At 41.2% G+C, this 20,472-nt stretch overlaps 1 protein-coding gene across 1 annotated transcript; it reads right to left on the bottom strand.

The window, feature by feature from the left end:
* Nucleotides 1-311: 311 nt before the first annotated feature.
* On the bottom strand, nucleotides 312-2,236 carry LOC100273762 (uncharacterized). The gene is given in 2 exon segments (NM_001148167.2): nucleotides 312-1,285; nucleotides 1,507-2,236. Coding segments are annotated over 2 exon segments (1,353 nt in total). The 5' UTR covers nucleotides 2,104-2,236; the 3' UTR covers nucleotides 312-529.
* Nucleotides 2,237-20,472: the final 18,236 nt, after the last annotated feature.

Here is a 20,472-nt window from a genome sequence, read left to right on the forward strand (position 1 = left end):
TTGCCAAACACTAGGACTAAATATATGGACTAAAATGATTTAGTCTTTAGTCCTTCACATATGTGTTAAAAGGGACTAAACCATATTAATTTCACATTTATCTCTCATTTAGTTCAATTGTACTAATAGCAGGAGAATGTTAAAGGCCATTTTAGTCTTCTTATAAGTCATTTAGTATATTCTTACTATTTTTAGCCTGTAGAACCAAACATGTTAGGGACTAAACTTTAGCCCCTAGACTAAAGAAACCAAACATAGCCTTACAGATCATCTTCTCTGTTTACAGTTGTGTTTCACATATGGTCCTTTTTCCATAATTTGAAAACCCGTTAATTCAAATATAGAAACAAACTCGGAAAGAGACCGAAAAAGGAGAAATCAACAACTGGAATCCACGACAAGAATCAACACACACAAGTACACAACCAATCGATATACCTCAAGAAAAAGGAACGCGATCAAAACAAGCTCAAACAGATCACGCATGCAGACCAATGCAATCAAAAGGCTGCAGTGCAGAGATCGATCATCACGCCGGCGCCGGCGCCGCCGACGATCCGCCGTCACTGCCGCTGCCGCCGCCCTGGTAGAATTGCATGACGGTGTAGACGGTCTGCATGACGGTCATGACGAGCAGGAAGACGGCGGCGGCGAGGGAGAGGAACGCCCAGGGGCTGCGGAAGTAGGTGTGGATGAGGTTGGCGCGCCACATGTTCCAGGGCTTCCGGCAGTAGGCGTTCACCTCCCGGTGCACGGCGTCCAGCGCGCTCTCGGGCTCCAGCACCACGTCCTTGGAGATGCTGTTGAAGAGCTTGGCCACGGCCTTGTCGCTGCCCACGGCGTTCTGGATGACGCCCCTGGAGCTGAGCAGCGCCACGTCCTTGGCCGAGTCGATGATGTTGTCCATGAAGAAGACGTACGCCGTCACGTCGTTGCCGGCGCCGACGTGCAGCCGCTCGAACGCCATCATGTTGAGGAACATGTACTCGGTGGAGTCGTCCACCGTCACCGCCGGCATGCTCAGCACGCCGTGCCGGAACCGGATGTCGTGCAGGCTGTCCGAGACGCTCTTCCTGAACCGGATCCCGGCCTCGTACAGCTCCACCGCGGACCGGATGATGTCCGTCTCCGGCACGTCGCGCCGGGGGCGGTGCTGGTAGTGCCCGTACAGCATGTTCCGGCGGTGCACGTCCAGCGCGTGGAGCCCGATGCCGACGCCGGTGGGTGGTAGCCGCGGTGTCGGGGACAGGAACCTCAGCACCATCCTGTTGATGGCATCGCCGTTCTGCATGTGTGATGACGATACCAGGTGAAAAGAAGCGAACTCAAGCGGGCCTACTAGCTTTGCCTTTTGCTTTATTTTTGGCTTCAATATAATTCGACGGACAATGATGGCTTGATCGATAAAGCCAAGTAAGTATAAAGAGAACAAACGAAACGAATTTTAATTTACCTAGTTTGACTGCACTGCATGTATACGACTGGTTCGTCGAAAACGATACCTACCGTAGGCTTGCCAGTCTCGACGGCGACGAGCTTCTCGAGCAGGATGAGCGGGAGCTGGTTCTCGAGCATGAGCATGTCGCGGCGGATGTACGGCACCATGTACAGCACCCCGTGGTGGCTGAAGATGGGGTCGTTGGGCGCGTAGTCGGCGGTGTTCTTCCCGTCGAGGACGGTGGCTCTCATCACCTCCAGCAGGAAGCAGCCGTCGACGATCATCACCTCCAGGAACCGCTCCCTCCCGCCGCCGCGCCACTCGGCGCCGAGGTCCAGGTACGCGCTCTCCAGCGGCTCCGCGATCTCCTCCACGGCGGCCACGAAGTCCTCCAGCGGCCTCTTGGCGCGGCGCAGGAGGTGCCGCAGCGCCCGCCGCTTGTGCTCCTCCATGGGGACCAGCTCCGCGTCGCCGTGGTGGAAAGGGCCCAGCGACACCACCTGCGGCTTGTACGCCTTGGGCTTCAGGTCCTTGATGCACGCCGGGACGCGGTAGATGCAGTGCCGCTGCCACCGCGACACCTCCACCGACGCGTCCGCCTCGCCCAGCTTCTTCTCCACGTCCACCACCCACGGCCGCCTGCCGCCCCCGGCCGCCGCAGCCATGGACGCGATCCGATCAACCAGAAGCTGACGCAGTTACGTAGCTGATGATGTGTCTGAGTAAACAATGATATGGAATTCGATCGATCGCTAGCTGCGTAGCTAGATTTGTAGGATCTTCATGGAGGGATCGACGATGTTAGACACTAACCTAGGCTAGCTAGATCGATCGAACACCTTAAATATATAGAGCTCCCGAACCCCAAGAATAATTAAGATTGATCGGCGTTGCCAATAATAATTAACGTAACGTACGTACGCATATGTGGTTACTTGTGTTGCATGCCACCGCGTGCGTGCCTATCTGCATGAAAAAGAGGTCATCACTGGCTCACTGCCATGTGAATGCACATCTATTCTCTGAGTTCTTCTAACCTCGGTCGTCTAGCTAGGCTCAGGTTGAGGTCGGATCTCTCATTCTAATCGGCATGAGGTCGTGGTACGTTTCCTCCTCAGTGTCATCTTTTTGTTACATTTTAAAAATAAAATATAGATATGATATGTTTGGGTTTAGGGTTTTAGGATTTTCTCCTCAGACGACATAATATTCTACAATCCACACTAAATGCTATGTGTCGGGAATGATATTTTTTTGCATATCAAGGGTTTTTTTGGGAACACCTTAGTTTTTAAAAAGACAGTCTATATCTCCATTTTTTAGAAACTAGTTTATAAAAAAACTAGGTGCGGGTGTTTAGAACCTAGTTTCTAAGAAACCAGTTTCTAGTTTTTTTATACTCAATGACTAGCCTACTATTCCTCTATTTCAAAAGGCGGTGGCAATAGATGTAAATTCTGCGGAATCAAGAAGAACATGGTGTAAATGAACGGATGAAAACTAGTTTTAGTTAGGGGAGACCAGCTTCTTGGTCCAATTTCTAAATTGAGACATAAACTAGTATGTTTGGAACCGATCTAATTTTCATAAACCAGTTTGTTAAAAATTTGGATGACTCTAATAGACCCTAAACCTGTGAATGGGGTGGTATGGTTGCTGGGGTTAATATTTTGGAAACATTATCTTATGAGAAATGAGATGGTGATGGATCAATTTATTTCGTTCCACAAAACCAAACAAGAAAGTAAGGAGTGAGAAGATGATAGATCACCTCATTCCTTAAACAAACACGTTGAAAGTGATCAAGATGACGGTGCGACTTATAGTTGTAATGTGTAATACTGTAATAGTATAATATAGTAATGTTAGCTGGCTGGAACAAACGTTGGTGAAGCGAGGAATATGCACAAGGAAAGGAAGGCCGCCGTTGGCTCTGGGACTGGGAATGGTGCATGCATGCATGTGTATGCCAGCCCCAGGATAGACCAGAGAGCAGGGGAGGTATCTTGGTCATTGCGCTGTCGCTCCGTCGATCTGTCTCTCGTTTCCCATCATCATGCATCCATGCATGGATGACGTGACAAAGAACCACCCGGAGTGATCAAGAAGAAAGGAAGCTCCCCTCCAGATGCATGCACGCCACTCACTTGACACGCATATGTCTCGCTGTTACAAGAGCTAGTCTGGGAGTCTAAATACTGAAGAAGATTGGATGGCTAAAATCCTCTTATTATTCAAAATTAAATAAGAAGAGGATTTGAGCCCCTCTAACCCACTTCAATTTTGTGGCTCTCAAACTAGCTCGTGGCTCCCAAACTAGCTCTAAATAGGTCATGCAGCCTTTTTTTCTAGGGACATGTTGGGCCGCCAGAGGCCCCTCGAGGGTTCTTGGGCTATAAACCTGTTAATGGATTTGTTCCACGCTAGTTTTGGTGGTTTTTAGTTTTTCTTTATATTTTATTTGAGTTTCGTTAACGAGCCATTTGGATCTATCCATTTTTTTAAGTAATTGAAATTTACTTAATAAAGTAGTCTATTTGGCCTGAATTTAATATTGCACTATTTTTCAAAGTTCAGTATCTCAAATTCAGAGGTGAAGGATACACCTGCAACTTATAAAATATTCTTGGGATCACTCCTCTATAGTAAAAATATATCTCATAAATATCTCTCGTATATTGCTAATAATAGCATACAAATATATTTTACATAAAATCATATTAGTTTAGTTGATCTTTGCTTGCATAAATTATTAATATTAGAACGGAATTCAATTACAAGGATCTGGCGCAAGAGGAATCAGAAGTTCTAAATACAAGGTTCACGTGCCAGGGCGCGGTGGTCGTCTAGCTCAATAGTTTGGGACTCAGGGGCAGAGAGGTAGACTCATCATTGAAGCACATTAAGACCGGCTCCAACGAGGTACTCTAAAAGCTCATGTACCCTAAATATAGAGGATCAAACGGTCATCTACGCTCTACAGTAGCATCCTATAAATGATCTTCTAAATTTAGAGGACGCTGCTGAATTCTCTATATATAGTTTCTCTAAACGATCATCTATCTATTTGAATACTTTAAATAACCGGTTTAGCAAGACTAAAATATGTACAATACATTTGAGAGTATGACAAATACGTATGTACAAAAATAAAAAATAAAAAATGTCTCCAATATAGGTATTTACGTATAGAGGATGTTTTTTGAGAGGAATGAGATATAGAGGATGTAATCTTTTAAATAAGACTGTAAATGATATATATAGAGGATGTATATAGAGGACATTGCTAGAGGTAGCCTAAGACCTTATTCAACAAATTTTGACTTACTACAATCCCCTTTATATCTTGTTCTGCTACAATGTCCGTCTACATTGACCGTCTTCCCTTTTGTAACCGCTTAGTCGACTTTGGTGTTTTGCTAGCCTGACTTTTCCTAAGTTTTCAAACCGATTCATTCCAAATCGGATTTTGGAATTTGAAATTTGACCAACGTATTTTAGACTAGATTTATAGATTTCTATTGAGACTATATATTATATATATAGGGCAGTTATAACGGGAGTCCTAGGGCAGTTATAACGGGAGTCCTAGGCTTCGGATATTAAAGAGAGCATGGGTCTGGTCTGGTCCGCTGAACCAAACGCGCGTGGGTATGATGGAGACGAGACAGAGAACATGCAAGACCGACGGCGTCGTGACTCGGTTCGTTAATGGCAAGGCGGTAAACATATAGTAGTGGGAGAAATTATAGGGATTAGATTCCTCATGCAAACGTGCTTACTCTGAAACGTGGGCGCGAAATTTATGGATCTTACATGGAGCATAATGGCGGCAGGTAAAGATAATATCGAATAAGATGTTAAAAGATATGACATAAAACAATTACGCTATAGATGTTGCGTATATAGTATATATCGTTTGGCATAAAACAGTGAGTCATTGTGCGTAAATAGTGTGTTAGGGATATTTGTATTACATGTAAATTGCTACATTATCGGTACGGGTTCGGAAATTATGGAAATACCCTGTAAATGTGGATGTGATTACTTGTTTAGTATAGCATCCGTGATTTCCTTTCATTCGAAAAAATACCCCCAGACTGCAGAACTAGTTGGCTGTGGAGATGGCCGGCTCTGGACAATCGTCGGCGATGGTATGAGATGACGGTGGGATTCGTCCAGACACACTGAGGGAGTAGTTGATGGTAACTTAATGGTTACACCACCTCCTGCTCTACTAGGGGCCTATAATCGACGAGATAAGCATAGGGGAGGAAGGAGAACAATGGGTTCGACCTCCGATGTCCAATATTAGCTCCAGGGAGATGGATACGCCTCAAATACTGCATTCACATGTAAGTCCAATTGTTGTATTTGATTCTTGATTGATTAAATTGTTATGATCATAATCTGTGGTACAAACAACATTGTCAATGAATTGCAGCAAAAAACATTGATCTGAATATAGTGCCAACAGTAGGGATGACTTTCAAGGATATTGATGATGCATATAAATTTTATAAAAGGTATGCATATGAAGTTGGATTTCCATTGAAGAAATACAGGGACAAGACATTCAGTAAGTGGATAAATTGTTCACGTGAAGGTAAAAGTGCACCAAAACCAAATGATACACCTAGGATGAGGAATAGGAATTCTGGCCGTACGCAATGTAAGGCTGGAATCAAATTAAAAAATATATGATGATGAAAAAGAAAATGTGGTAGCTGCAAAGATTGAACTGGTGAATTTAGAACATAACAATGAGTTCATAACTGACGAAGCAGAGAAACAACATCTACGTTGCAACAAAAGGCGGGATGTGGAATTCATAAATTTTGTTGATGCAATGCATGATAGCCGAGTGCCCCAGCATTGCATAGTTGATTTTATATCATACATGCATGATGGGCTAGAGAACGTACCGGTAACTGCTCAAGATCTGAAAAACATGTAAGGAATCTTTTGTGTTGACTATGTATATATTGAGTGCCATTTAGATATTACTATAGTAAATGTTTGGATGGTCATTTTTTGTACAACAATTGTAGAAGGGCAGCAAGGAGACGAGAAACCTGCGCAAATGATGTAGCCAAACTTCTATCTTTCTTTACGGAATGCAAGAAACAGAATCCACAATTTTTTGTGATTTTCAGCTAGACAAGGATGGGAAAATAGTGAGTATTTTTTTATCACACGCAAGTATGCAGGGGGAATATGCAGATTATGGTGATGTTGTGACCTTTGATACAACACACAAGACCAATATATATGATAAACCACTGGGCATGTTTATTGGAGCTAACAGCCATCTGCTATGTACAGTGTTTGGATTTGTGTTGTTGGGAGATGAAACAGTTCAGACTTTTGAATGGGCTTTCAATTCATTCAAAACATGTATGGGATGCGAGGGACCGAGAGTTATGCTAACATGTATGTGGTATGTGAATTTGTTATGCTAACACATCAAATAATTTATTGTGATAGTCAAATAATGGTTTGTGAGCAATTGCAGATCAAGATCCTGCAATGCCAATTGCTCTGCGAATTGTATTTCCAAAAACAATTCACAGACTGTGTTTATGGCATGTTCAGAACCGATTTATGTCATTCTTAAATGAATTATATACAAGGTTTGCTGATAAAGATTTTAAAACAAAATTCCAATCTATTATACATCATCCTTTAACTCCTCGTGAGTTTGAATGTGCCTAGGAAAGGATGCTAGAAGAATACAATCTGCATGAAGATATGACTCTACGCAAGTTATATGAAATAAGGAAAGAATGGATACCAGCATTTTTTAAAAATGACTTATGTGGGGTAATGGTGTCTACACAACGCAGTGAGAGCATGAACAGATTAGTGAAGAAATCACATGTAGATGCGAACACCCCTCTGCATGAGTTTGCTAAACAAATGATAAAAATGTTGCATAGCAGGAAAATGAAAGAATCAAAGAAGGCATTTATGAGCAAGGTATATCATGTTTGTTATCAATAATGAATGGCATACATGTTTATGTAATTACGTTATTTAATTATGATGTTAACGTCTTATCGGGACCAAGGACAACCGATACGTTGTATAGGTTCGAAGTGAGAGTTTCTAGGGCATACACTAGAGTTGTTATGAATAGATTTGAGGAATCAATGAAATACGCCACTGCATACAGAATATTGAAGGACACAGACGGTTGTGATAAAGATTGGATCGTACAACATACAAAAAGATCTAATAAAATTGTGTGGGGACAACATCAATTCAAGATAACAGTGGACATAGAAGCTAGAGAGTATACATGCGAGTGCAAACTGTGGGAACATACAGGTTTGAACATCTTGTCTTGATTATACTAATAAAAGTGCATATTTGATAGGTTTTTTTATTGTTATACAGAATAATATATATCATTAACAATATAATGATTATTATTCATGATTTCAGGTCTATTATGTGTTCATCTTTTAAGAGCCTTCATGCATCTACAAGTTGAAAAGATACCTTCAAAGTATATATTGCAAAGGTACAATGTATCATCAAGACAAGATGTACTGTTTGAAAGAATTGATAAGAGCTTCAAGGGAAAGGATGGAGTTACTAAATCATACAGACAGAAAATGTTGCTAACGAAAACAATGAAAGGTGTTCGCCAGGCGTGTATGTCAAAAGCACGGTACGACAAGGCAATGGATGTGTTGGATGAGCTTGATGGCGTTCTATGCCGATTGGAGCCAGACATTGGATGTAATGAGTCATGTGATGTTAGTGATGATGAGGAAAACCAGGTAATAAAATTCAATTTTTGTAATGTTAAACTATTTGGAACATATGAGTATGTATGGTCATATATTTTTTGTAATAGGAAGGAGAAATAAATAATAATAAGGCTGGGGAAGGAATGGATGAAAATGAAAATTCAATTACATGCCACAAAATAGTATGTAAAAGATAAATATATAATCTTGCATGAAGTAGTGTATGTAATGAATATATGAAATCATTGTACTAAAAAATATTTCATAATGTAGGATGATCATTATATTATGACTGGATGTGGACCTACGTTAAAATTATTAACAGCTGGTAACCAGGTTAAAATTATTAACACCTCGATGTATAGCTCAAAGTATGATCTGCTCCTCTCCTCTGCTATCCTTCTCCGCTCCCCTCATGCTCCACATTGACCTGTATGTGCTAGCCGAAGATAGTTGTGAACTGAGCACTCAAGCCAAACCAGGTTGTAGCAACCTGGCCTTTGGATTGAATCTTCTGTTCAACTGAAATTTCTTGCAAATTGTTATTGTTCTCAGCCAATAGAAGGTTCGTATGATGTTTGGTTATTTGGTGTAATGATGTTCAGGCTCCCTTTTAATTGTACAGAGTCTATGTAATGTATCCTTCTCCGCTCTCCCTTTTAATTCTGGTTGACACAACATAAACTTTGACTGTTAGACTATCTGGGAGTAGTGTTATAAGTCAAGATATCACCACTGCTTTCCCCATCCTGTGGAATATCAGTCCATAGAAGACAGTCCATTGATGCATCTGATGGGCTGCTCTCAACGTTTTATTGTTGCTTGGGATTTTCACTTTCATTCATGTGTGTGCTATATATTAGCACCTTAAATATGCACCCATAAATTATTAGTGATCATGATATGGAAACATAAATAAAAATATCTATGTGTTCATTTGCAAAACAAGAGTGAGGCTCTCCTATTTGGCCATTGCTTCTTTTTTGTGAAATTTGACATTTCAGGCAAATATGCTATGTTATCTTTTTCAATATCAGGCTGATGAATCTACCCACTTGATATGGATGCTCGCAATGATCTTCAGTATGTTATTCTACATCTAGAACTAATGTGAAGGCCATTTTTGAGGTAATAGAACCTAATTTGTGTTGTCATTTTTTGTGCATGGCTTTATGGAGGTATCGACTCAATGTTGAGCAGGTAGAGTAGATCATATATGTGATAGATGTTGGTCAGCACCAGCACTTTGACATGTTTTCAATGTAAACATGGAGTGGCACCAAGGTGTTTTCCATTTAGTATGGTTCAGATCGCAAGCGGTTCCAAACCCGCAGTACCAAGGTTGTTCGATTGGTAGAGCTACGTGATGAGGCTAAATCTCGAAGCAAATCAGAACTACAATGACTCACAGAAACTAGAAAACTGGATTATTTTGGAACCTTATTGTTAATCTTCAGGTAAATATGATCACATTATTTTGTTCACGCAAAATTGTTGTTGACTGGACGGATGAGGAATTAGAGCATACTTCAGAGGCAGTTGGATATGGTGTTGTGAAGTATCTTCTAGAATGCCTTATTTTAGAAAGCTCTATTTGTGCTCATCTATTGATGACTTGAATATAACAATGAATCGCAATGACTTTGTGTTTATATTTGTGAAGGTCCATGTTGTTAATATCTGATATGGAAACATGGTTAAATTGTGTGTTATTTTATCTTACTTTTGGTTATCTGAAAGTTTATGTAAAGGACAACCATCTCATTTATCAGGCTAAATATATTGTAGTTCAGTGGTACCAATAATTCTTGAACACTAACATGACTTAAGTGTGTTGTACTTCTGTAGAGAAAATCCAGTGCAGGCAAGATTTTAGGCTGAATTCTCCCACTAGTGAGGAACTTGAGATTCTTGGCAAGCTCTGAGTTATTTTCTTCTCAACTTGTAGACCAACCTGGTGTAGCTCCACTTTCAAGATATTGTGATCCAAAATATAAACTCTCGATCTTTTTAAATTTTGATTTGACATGCACTATGGTTGATTCATCTGCGAGTTGCATCAAGTTTTGTTTCCTTGTAACAAACATATTTGGTGGACTTACATGTGCTTGTATCCAGATGCAATGCATGATATCTTGTATTATAACTTTCTACTTGTTATTTTTCTACCTTAGCCAAGCTGGTTGCTGATCACTGCCAAGGAGATTACTTGAGTGGCCGATAAGCATTGCATTTTACTACACATAATGGATTTGTTTGATGTGAAATGCTTTTAATGTATGTAAAAATTCTTAACTTTTAAAAAGATACTAACAAACATAAAATAACAATTTTTTTAATTTCAGTGTATATTACCATAATATAGTCACTCTGTAGCAACGCACGGGCGTTCACCTAGTATATAGTATAAGGGTTTAGATCAGATTTGAGATGATTAACAATGTCTAATAGATATAAAGTCAATATCAAATTTGTAGTGCTCGATCAGTTTAACATTTTTACCGTTAACAACATTTTTATATGAGGTCATTTAGAATGTTAAATATATTATGAAATTTAAAGTTGTATACTTAAAAGAATGGCATGAGCTACATAATCACATGTGTTACTGTTAGAATTATAGTCATTTTCCATATCATTTTAATTCCATAAATTAACATTATGATGATGACATATAACAAATAATTAATCATAGAAATCGTGATCTCAAATATATCCATAACAATATGGATCATGAGAACACAAAGCATATGAATCATATAAATATAATAAGTATATAAACATGGTTCATGTATTATTACGGAACAACTGAAAATAAACAGATAGCAATATAAACAGGATGACTGTAAAATTAAAATAGACAGATATAACATATTATAATATGACAGAACAGATGAGATAAAATCATTGCTACATATGAAACATCACAGAGGAATATATGAAACATATATAATCTGCAGAACGTAAAACAGTAAGAAACTGAATTGATCATACCCTCCCATGCGCTCTGAGGATCCAGATCCTTGTCCAGCTTCTCTTGTCATGTCGTTAGGAAGAAGATGTTTTGGGCAGTCGCGTAAACGCTCCCCAAAAACCTAATTGCCGATCCCCCATGCAAGGTCTCGAACGACAAGGGCTTCGGAGGCACCTGCCCTCTCGCTGCTCTGTGCGCGCAGAGTCACGAGATGGGGGTACTCTCACTTGTAGGGGTGAAAACAGTCGGAAACGATCGGAAAACACTAAAACCGTTACCGTTTTCATATTTTTTATCGGAAATAAAATCGAAAATGGTACTTCGGAAACGGAAACGATGTCGGTATTTCGGAAACATCGAAATCGAAAGTTCGGTACGAAAAATACATCGGTACCGGTCGGAACCTTAAATACAATCGGTAACCATATCAATATGAAAATATGTCGATATAACAAGTTCACAATACAACAAAGTTTACAAATATCACAACTTGTATTTGCATGAGGTGAGGATGTCAAGTTTTGACTTCGATGTTCACTAGGCAACTCCAACAACATATGCTTCCGTGGAGATGAAGCTTCACCTTCACTGGCCATTAGAGCATATCACAGTTTCTATCTGCAAATAAAAATTGCAACATTGAATAAATAGTGGCACTACCTCATATGCATTTCACAATTAATTCTTGTGGACTTCAATTAAATGGACATTGCTTCTAGGTGCAGAACTGCAGATAAACTGACATGTCACGTGTATGCTGGTTGCAAGAGAGCACGATAATTGTAATTTTGGTTGAACGGTCTGCTCCTCTAAAAATACATATAAAAATCACTGAAAAATACATATAAACTAATATGTCACATGTATGCAGTATAATATGTAACTTGCAGTTATGAAGTAAATTAGGTTCAATCAAAACGTGCTAAGAACATATAACAGACAACTGCAGGTCTGCAGCACATTTTAAGGATGTACGTGGTTGCTTTGCGTGTGAAGAATTGCAAGACGGTGGAAGTGCTTGCTTGATGCTTGTCTGTCTATGGGAAAAGAGCGTGTACCCGCCATGGACTTCTGGAACGAAAGTGAAACAGATGGACGCTGGCTACTGGCTAGTAGCTAAAAAAAGAACACGAGCTGACAGGTTGACACGTGCGGCCAGCGTGTGTAGTGAGTCCATTTTGCAATTCACAACATCACGGGAGCTAAAGCCAGCGATGGAGCCATGGAGGAGAACCGCCGCCAGACACAAACCCTAGCTTCCAGGTTCAGGTTCCTGCTGGCTGCTGTCTCACGGTCAGTCGGTCACGGCCTCACGCGACAAGGACTCCAGGCCAGCAAGCCTGCGACCTGCCTCACGGGTGCATCAGCCACGGCCAGGCCTATGGGCTCCCTGTCTCTATATGTGGGCTTGGGCTGTATGCTACTTTCGGAAATTCCGAGATTTAAATCCGGTAAAATTTCGATTAAAATCGGTAACCGATAAAAAAGATCGGTAAAACGCCGCACCGATTCCGATTCCGAATCAAAATTCTGACAACCGACACCGTTTCCGAAAAATACCGATACCGATGAATCCGGCCGAAAAAAACCGGAAACGGTTTCCGAAATTCCGAAAAATTTCGAAACCGTTTTCAACTCTACTAGTCACTTGCGGCTGGGATGTGACTCTGAAATGGTTCTGTTCTCATGTACCAAGTGATAGGGGTTCTATCCTACTTAACCTCTCGCAGAGGGAAGCTGAAGGAGAAGGGTCGCATGCGGCACGCCAAGAGACGGGCAGCTGAAGGACAAGGGTCTCGCATGCAGCTGACGAAGAGACAAACAACTAAAAGGTTTAACCCGGAGTTGAAACTCCCGCAGTTAGTGAGTGCTAAAAATTAACACAACCACCACGCCCGCTCGCCGCCTGACTGCCTGCCTGCCTGCCTGCCTGCCTCGCCACGCCCGGCCCGAGCCCGGCCCGGCCGGCGGCGGCGACGGCGCGCGCGCGTGTGGCACGTCCTTGACCGTTTCTTGACTTCTCAAATTAAGTGGAATAATTCCCACCATATAAGTCAAGCCAAAAGACCCTTGGACTTCCAATATGGTACTATTGGTATTCTCCACTATTACACACCATAGAGTTTTATTGAATAAATGGGTCAGGCCCATAAAAGATCCAACAATCCCCACCAAACTCTAGGGTTTGTACTGATGAAGTATCAGAATCACAATCCTTTGATATACCAGTGTTTCGATGGAGACTGTTAAGTTGAACATCCATCTAGAATAAGAGTTTCACTCATTCACAACTGAACAATGGAGTAAGCCTTGAATTGATAGTTCTGTGCGAAATAAGATTCACTCAAATCCTTTGCTGATACTAGGCTACAAAAGGGTATTCCCGCTATTTAGAAGCATATAAGTCACACTTCAGTGCCTTTCATGAGTATTTAGGGATTACCCAAGTCCCATAGACTGTGACCAGCAGTCTAACTCATATAGGTGTATTCCTCAGAAGATGTTCTGTAGGACAACATCTCACCTTTATAAGACTCTTGGAATACATTAAGGTAAATACCATCCTGCCTTACAGATAGGAAAGTTGTGCATCAGAAATGAGTTAAGGAAGGGATCTTTCCTCACAACCTACTCCTAGCTTGTTTCTCCACTCTACTTCACGGGATCTTCGATCACATAGAGCAGGTTACCACTAGAGTAGATTTCACATGGGTCTCATACCCATTTCTCTCGATGCACTTTCTATCACATTGCGTGACAGACCCTTAGTGAATTGATCTGCCAAATTATTCGATGTGTGGACATAATCCACCGTTATAACTCCGGAGTTTTTTAGCTTTCTGACAGATTTCAATCTCCTCTTAACATGCCTTGTAGACTTCATGTTATTCCTAGAACTGTTAACCTTTGTAATCACAGTTTGGTTGTCACAGTTCATGGAAATAGCCGGTATCGGTTTTTCAACTACCGGTAAATCCAATAAGAAATCACGAAGCCACTCGGCTTCAGCCCCAGTAGTGTCTAATGTTGCGAGTTCTGCTTCCATTGTAGACTTCGTTAAGATAGTCTGCTCGCAAGACTTCCAGGAAACAGCGCCACCTCCAAACAGAAACACATATCTGCTTGTGGCATAAAGCTCATGAGCATCAGAAATCCAGTTGGCATCACAATAGCCTTCCAGCACTTTTGGGTTTCCAGTATAATGAATATCGTATGTCATAGTACCTTTCAAATATCGCAACGCTCTCTCAAGAACACGCCAGTGATCATCTCCTGGTTTCGACACAAACCGACTCAGCTTACTCACAACGTAAGAGATGTCTGGCCTTGTTGCACTTGCAAGGTACATGAGCGAGCCAATGATCTGGGAGTATGTCAATTGATCCCTTGCTATTCTCCGATTCTTTCTCAATAGCACACTAGGGTCATAAGGTGTTGGAGCAGGATCACAGTCACTAAAACCAAAGCGACTCAATACCTTTTCCACATAGTGAGATTGTAACAGAGTTACCCCACCATCACCTTCTCTAACAAGCTTGATGTTTAGAATGACATCAGCTTCTCTCAAATCTTTCATTTCGAAATTGCTCGATAGAAGATTTTTAACTTCCTCAATCACATTGAGATTTGATCCAAAGATCAAGATGTCATCAACATAAAGGCACAGCATAACACACTCACCCCCACCATACTGATAATATACACACATGTCAGATTCATTTACAGCAAAACCAGCGGCTGTAAGAGTATTATCAAACTTTTCATGACATTGCCTAGGTGCTTTTTTTAGGCCATACAATGATTTTATCAACCTGCACACCTTGTTCTCTTGACCATCTGCAATGAACCCTTCTGGCTGATCCATGTAGATCTCCTCATCCAACTCTCCATTTAGGAAAGTTGTCTTAACATCCATCTGATGAATGATAAGACCATAAGAGGCTGCCACGGCTATTGATGTGCGAATTGTAGTCAATCAAGCCACTGGTGAGTAGGTATCAAAGAAATCTTCACCCTCTTTTTGGGTATATCCTTTGGCCACAAGCCTTGCCTTGTACCTCTCAATTGTACCATCAGACCTAAGCTTTTTCTTGAAGATCCATTTGCAGCCTATAGGTTGACAACCATAAGGACGATCAACCATTAGACATAATAGATTCCATCTCACTCCTTACTGCTTCCTTCCATAAGTCAGCATCAGGAGAGGAATATGCCTCACTAATGGTAGTTGGTGTGTCTTCCACAAGGTACACTATAAAGTCATTACCAAAGGATTTTGCAACCCTCTATCTCTTGCTCTTTCGAGAGACTATAGTGTCATTCTCCTCAGGGATGTGCACGTGAAGATCCTCAGCATGATCTATAGGAATAGACAGTTCGTGCTCATGGGGAATTATAGTCTCATGACTTATATCACTAGGTGTATTCTTCATGGGAAACTCATTCTCAAAAAAATGTTGCGTCTCTTGATTCCATGATAGTATCAACATACATATCAGGCACATCAGATTTTATAATTAAGAACCTATACCCAGTGCTGTGAAAAGAGTACCCAAGGAATATACAATCAACAGTTTTAGACCCAAGTTTACGCTTTTTGTTGATTGGCACATTCACTTTAGCCAAGCAACCCCAAGTGCGCAAATATGAGAGATTTAATCTTCTCTTTTTCCATTCCTCAAATGGTGTGATCTCTTTGTTCTTTGTTGGAACTCTATTCAGGACATGACACGCTATCAAAATCGCCTCACCCCACCATGCCTTGGATAATCCCGTTGTACTCAACATGGCATTCACCAAATATGTTAGAGTGCGGTTTTCCTTTCAGCAATCCCATTGGATTGTGGTGAGAATGGTGGTGTCCTTTCATGAATAATACCATGTTCCACGCAGAACTCATCGAACATATTAGAGAAATATTCTCCACCTCGATCGGACCTTAACCATTTTATTTTCCTCTCAAGTTGGTTCTCAAGTTCAGCTTTATAGGTCTTCAAATAAGGAAACACTTCATCTTTTGTTTTTAAGAGATACACATAGAAAAATCTGGTGGAGTCATCTATAAAAGTGAGAAAGTATCTTTTACCACCTTTTGTCAAAATTCCATTCATCTCGCACAGATCAGAATAAACAAGTTCTAGAGGTGCTAAACTCCTCGCCTCAGCAGCCTTATGAGGCTTGCGGGGTTGTTTTGATTCAACACACACATGGCACTTAGACTTTTTGACCAAGTTAAATTTAGGGATTAGATTTAGATTTGCTAACCGCATAAGACAGCCAAAGCTTGCATGACAAAAACGTGAATGCCATAAATCTGACTCATCAGAAAAATTAACAGAATTCACTAGTTTATTACACACATCATGCAGTGATAAGCGAAACAAACCTCCACAGTCATATCCTTTACCAACAAAAGTACCATGTTTCGACACAACACATTTATTTGACTCAAGAACAACTTTGTATCCATCTCGACATAGCATAGAAGCATTAACGAGATTCTTCTTGATAGAGGGCACATGCTGCACGCTCTTCAATGGCACCGTCTTTCGCGAAGTGAACTTCATAATGACCGTACCACAACCAAGAACATGAGCACGCGACCCATTTCCCATTAACAAGGCGCCAGACCTCCCGACCTGGTAGGAAGTGAACATAGAGGCATCAGCACACACATGAATGTTTGCACCACTATCCATCCACCGCTCAGGTGAATTACAAACTGAAAGAACAAATGGTAAAGAATTACCATACCCAGATGTTCCATCTTCAGTTTCAGTGGTTACAACATTAGCTGATTTCTTGTCCTGTGTGAACTTGCGATCAGGGCACTCTCTAGCCCAATGTTGATCACTGCCACAGACAAAGCATCCTCCCTTTTCCTTGTTGTTGTTGTTCTTCTTTTTAAATTGTGCTATTTGAACAGGTTTATTTGTGTTCTCTTGTTTGTTCTGTTTTTTCTTATTGTTAAACTTGCGGAAGTTTCTCTTCTGCACTACATTAGCAGTAGAGGTCTCAACACCTTTTCCACTGTCCTTTGTTCTAGCCCTTTCCTGAACATCAAGAGTACCAATGAGCTCTTCCACATTGCACTCTTGTCTCTTATGTTTGAGAGAGGTAGCAAAGTCCTTCCAAGAAGGTGGCAACTTGGTGATTATACCGCCAGCCACAAACTTGTCAGGCAAAGGACAAGAAAAAAGTTCGTGTTCCTTAGCTAGTGCCTGAAACTCATGAGCCTGTTCCACTACAGATCGGTTCTCAACCATCTTGTAGTCATACAGCTGCTCCATGAGATACAGCTCGCTACCAGCGTCAGTTACTCCAAACTTTCCAACAAGTGTATCCCACAGCTCTTTCCCTGTAGGAAGGATGATATAGCTTTTCTGGAATTTTGTATCAAGTGCGCTAATTACTGCTCCTCGAAAGAGGTTGTCTTCAGCCTTAAACTTAGCCTCATCCTCAGGAGGTAAGTCGGCAGGCTTGCCCGCAGCGGCATGAAAACAAGACATTAGGTTTTTGGATTGTTAGAATTATAGGCATTAGATGTTAAAGTCATCTCAAATAAAGTATAACTCTTAATTTTTTTTTAAAAAAAGAAAGACATAAACAGTACTCCACCGTTTGGTTCACAAATATATAATATTGTTGACTTTTTTCTAAAACTTTAATCATCCGTCTTACATTTTTTTAAAAAAAATCATGAATCATTATTTATTTTGTTACGATCTGTTTTATTAATTAAGATTAAACTTAAAATTTAAATTTTTGAATAGTTAGGAGTTGTTATTTTTTTTTAAAAAAAAAGGCACCTGTTTCATATATTTTTAAACGGAGGCAGCAGATATGTAGCATTCTTTTTCCTCCTGTACCAACGTGCTAAAAGAGTCGATAGGTGAGCTGGTTAGGTGATGTGAAAGGTCCGTGAAAGCGAAATTTGTGGCTAATTTCTCCGGTGGTCCAAGTCCAACTGGTGGAGTAAACACGAGGCCGACGATTCGGCCCGGTGGTCCAGTGGCCATCGCTGCCTGTCTGTGGGTCGTGATGGACACCATGACGGGCTGAAATCCCGCGGCTGACACTTGAGGCCCAATTGTGAAATACGGTGGCCCTCGCTGTGCTCATGATGAAAGAAAGACGTGACATTCGATACGTAGTATGACTGTATGAGAGGTGGTGTTTGGAGTTTGGACCACGCCACGGAGCTATTATTAATTTAAATCACCTTGTTACTACACTATACGTTTGGTGGAGCCTACGTGTAGCGGAGAGAATAAGGGCCCGTTTAGCACAGCTCTAGCTCCTAATTCTAAGCGAGGATCTGGAGGAGCCGTGTCAAACGGGTATTTTTTTAAACTGATTCTTGTGTGGAGCCGAAAGATTGGGAGTCGTTTTTGTGAAGAAAGGTGGGATCTAAAAAAACCTGCTCCACCCTCTCTTAAAATTGCTCCTCAACCAACCAAATATGGACCTCCCCTTAAAATTTGACCGAAATTACTCGCAATTGCCACTGGACAAAAACATAACGAGCCAATTTATGGATTAAACATTTGAGACCATTTTATGCACTACTATGATGGAAATATTTTATATGTTATTGTTTCATAATTTTTTTTTGTATATGTGTCCTACTTATTGGTTTGTAACAAAGTTGAACTGCAAAGTGTAAAACAGACAATCGCTACAGACCACCAACTCTCAGCAGACAAGAATCAATTTACTTGTCAAACGGTTTTAAAAATGATTCTGATTCTCTAGGAGAATCAAGAGGATCAGCTCCTCACGAGGATCAGGATCTGAAGCTAAAGAAGCAGGAGCTGGAGCCCTAAATACAAAACCGTTCCCGCTCCCCTTCCCAATGCAAGTTACGTCTGCTAGCTCATCTCTCTTCCCCGTGACGTACTTGTGCCCACACGGACCCAACCAATCAGGCGTATTAATTGTGTACGGGCGTAAGTGTGCTTGATTGCGTCCGTGCCAACGTACGCAGCCCCATCTACCGTGCGTGCACACACTTTCAACTTATTTAGTTACGATCTACGGAGTGCCTACGTACGTACAACGTACCTAGCTATGGACAGTTGCTAGCTAGCTCGGTACGTACGTCGTACGTCCAACTCTGTACAGGTACACTTCCTGTAAAGTTTACGCCGTGATTGTAGCTAGCTAAGGTGCTCGACGACAATCCTGAAAATCTGAATGTTTATCTGTGTGTCAACGATGCGTACGTGGGCCCTCCATTATTTTATTTTTTTTTTGTAACCGTAATGATCGTCATGAACGACTAACGAAGAGGGATACGTGCTGTTGGCCTAAACAAACATGACCGCTGGGTACGTACGTGCCATTATTATTCCACTAGCACAACCAAAATAATATATTATTCCAAATGATGATCACGTAGCACTCACTGGCTATAGCTAATAGCTAGTCGCAGACGCATATATAGCTAGCATTACTATTATCGACCACACCTTATTACCGTAGTGATAACTTTGCACCTGTCATCATTTGTCCAATTAGCCTACTACTACTAGTAGTCTAGTAGTAGTGCTAGCTGTAGGTATGACCAATGCGTGTTAGCCGTCCACACTGATTAAAATATATTGAAAAGGGACCAGAGAACAGCAGCGCATTAATTAATTAGGCATATGATGATCCCTGGCTAGCTCGATCGATCAGTGGGGCGTGCGTGCATGCTTTCTTAGCTTCTTCAGTTTCTCCGAAAGTAACAGAGAAAGAGGCAAGCAAAGGTGCATTATTATTGCACGCAAATAAAGAGCACGTACGCTAGTCGGGAGGAATAATCGGGACTGCCGGCGGGCTAGGGGCTAGGGCTATGGATGGAGGAGCCGTGTATGTGTACTTCCTCTCTGATTTACTATTAGCTGTCGTTTAAGAAAACGATACGGTCTACAAAATATAACTTTGACCAATGTTTTTTGTTAAAATACAAATAAACTCTTAATACATTTATACTTTTATAAAAGTACTTTTTATGATAAATTGGTGCATATAAATATTAGGTTCCAAAACTAAATAACAAAATAGTTATTTGTAGTCAAAATTTTATAAGTTTGACTCGAATCTTATCCAAAACGACAACTAATAGGACACCGGACGAGTACGTATGTGCTACTACGATACAATGCTGCATTGCCAGCAGACACTAGTGGCTTGCTTGCAGTGCTCTGCAGTCTGCACGCATCCACCACCGACACAGCCACAGCCAAAGCCACAGCCACAGCCTGCAGCGAGATGCTGCTAGCTGGTGCTACGTTACTTACTACCGGGTTGGCATGCAG

Source organism: Zea mays, chromosome 4, assembly GCF_902167145.1.
Source record: "Zea mays cultivar B73 chromosome 4, Zm-B73-REFERENCE-NAM-5.0, whole genome shotgun sequence".
Classification (NCBI taxonomy): Eukaryota; Viridiplantae; Streptophyta; class Magnoliopsida; order Poales; family Poaceae; genus Zea; species Zea mays.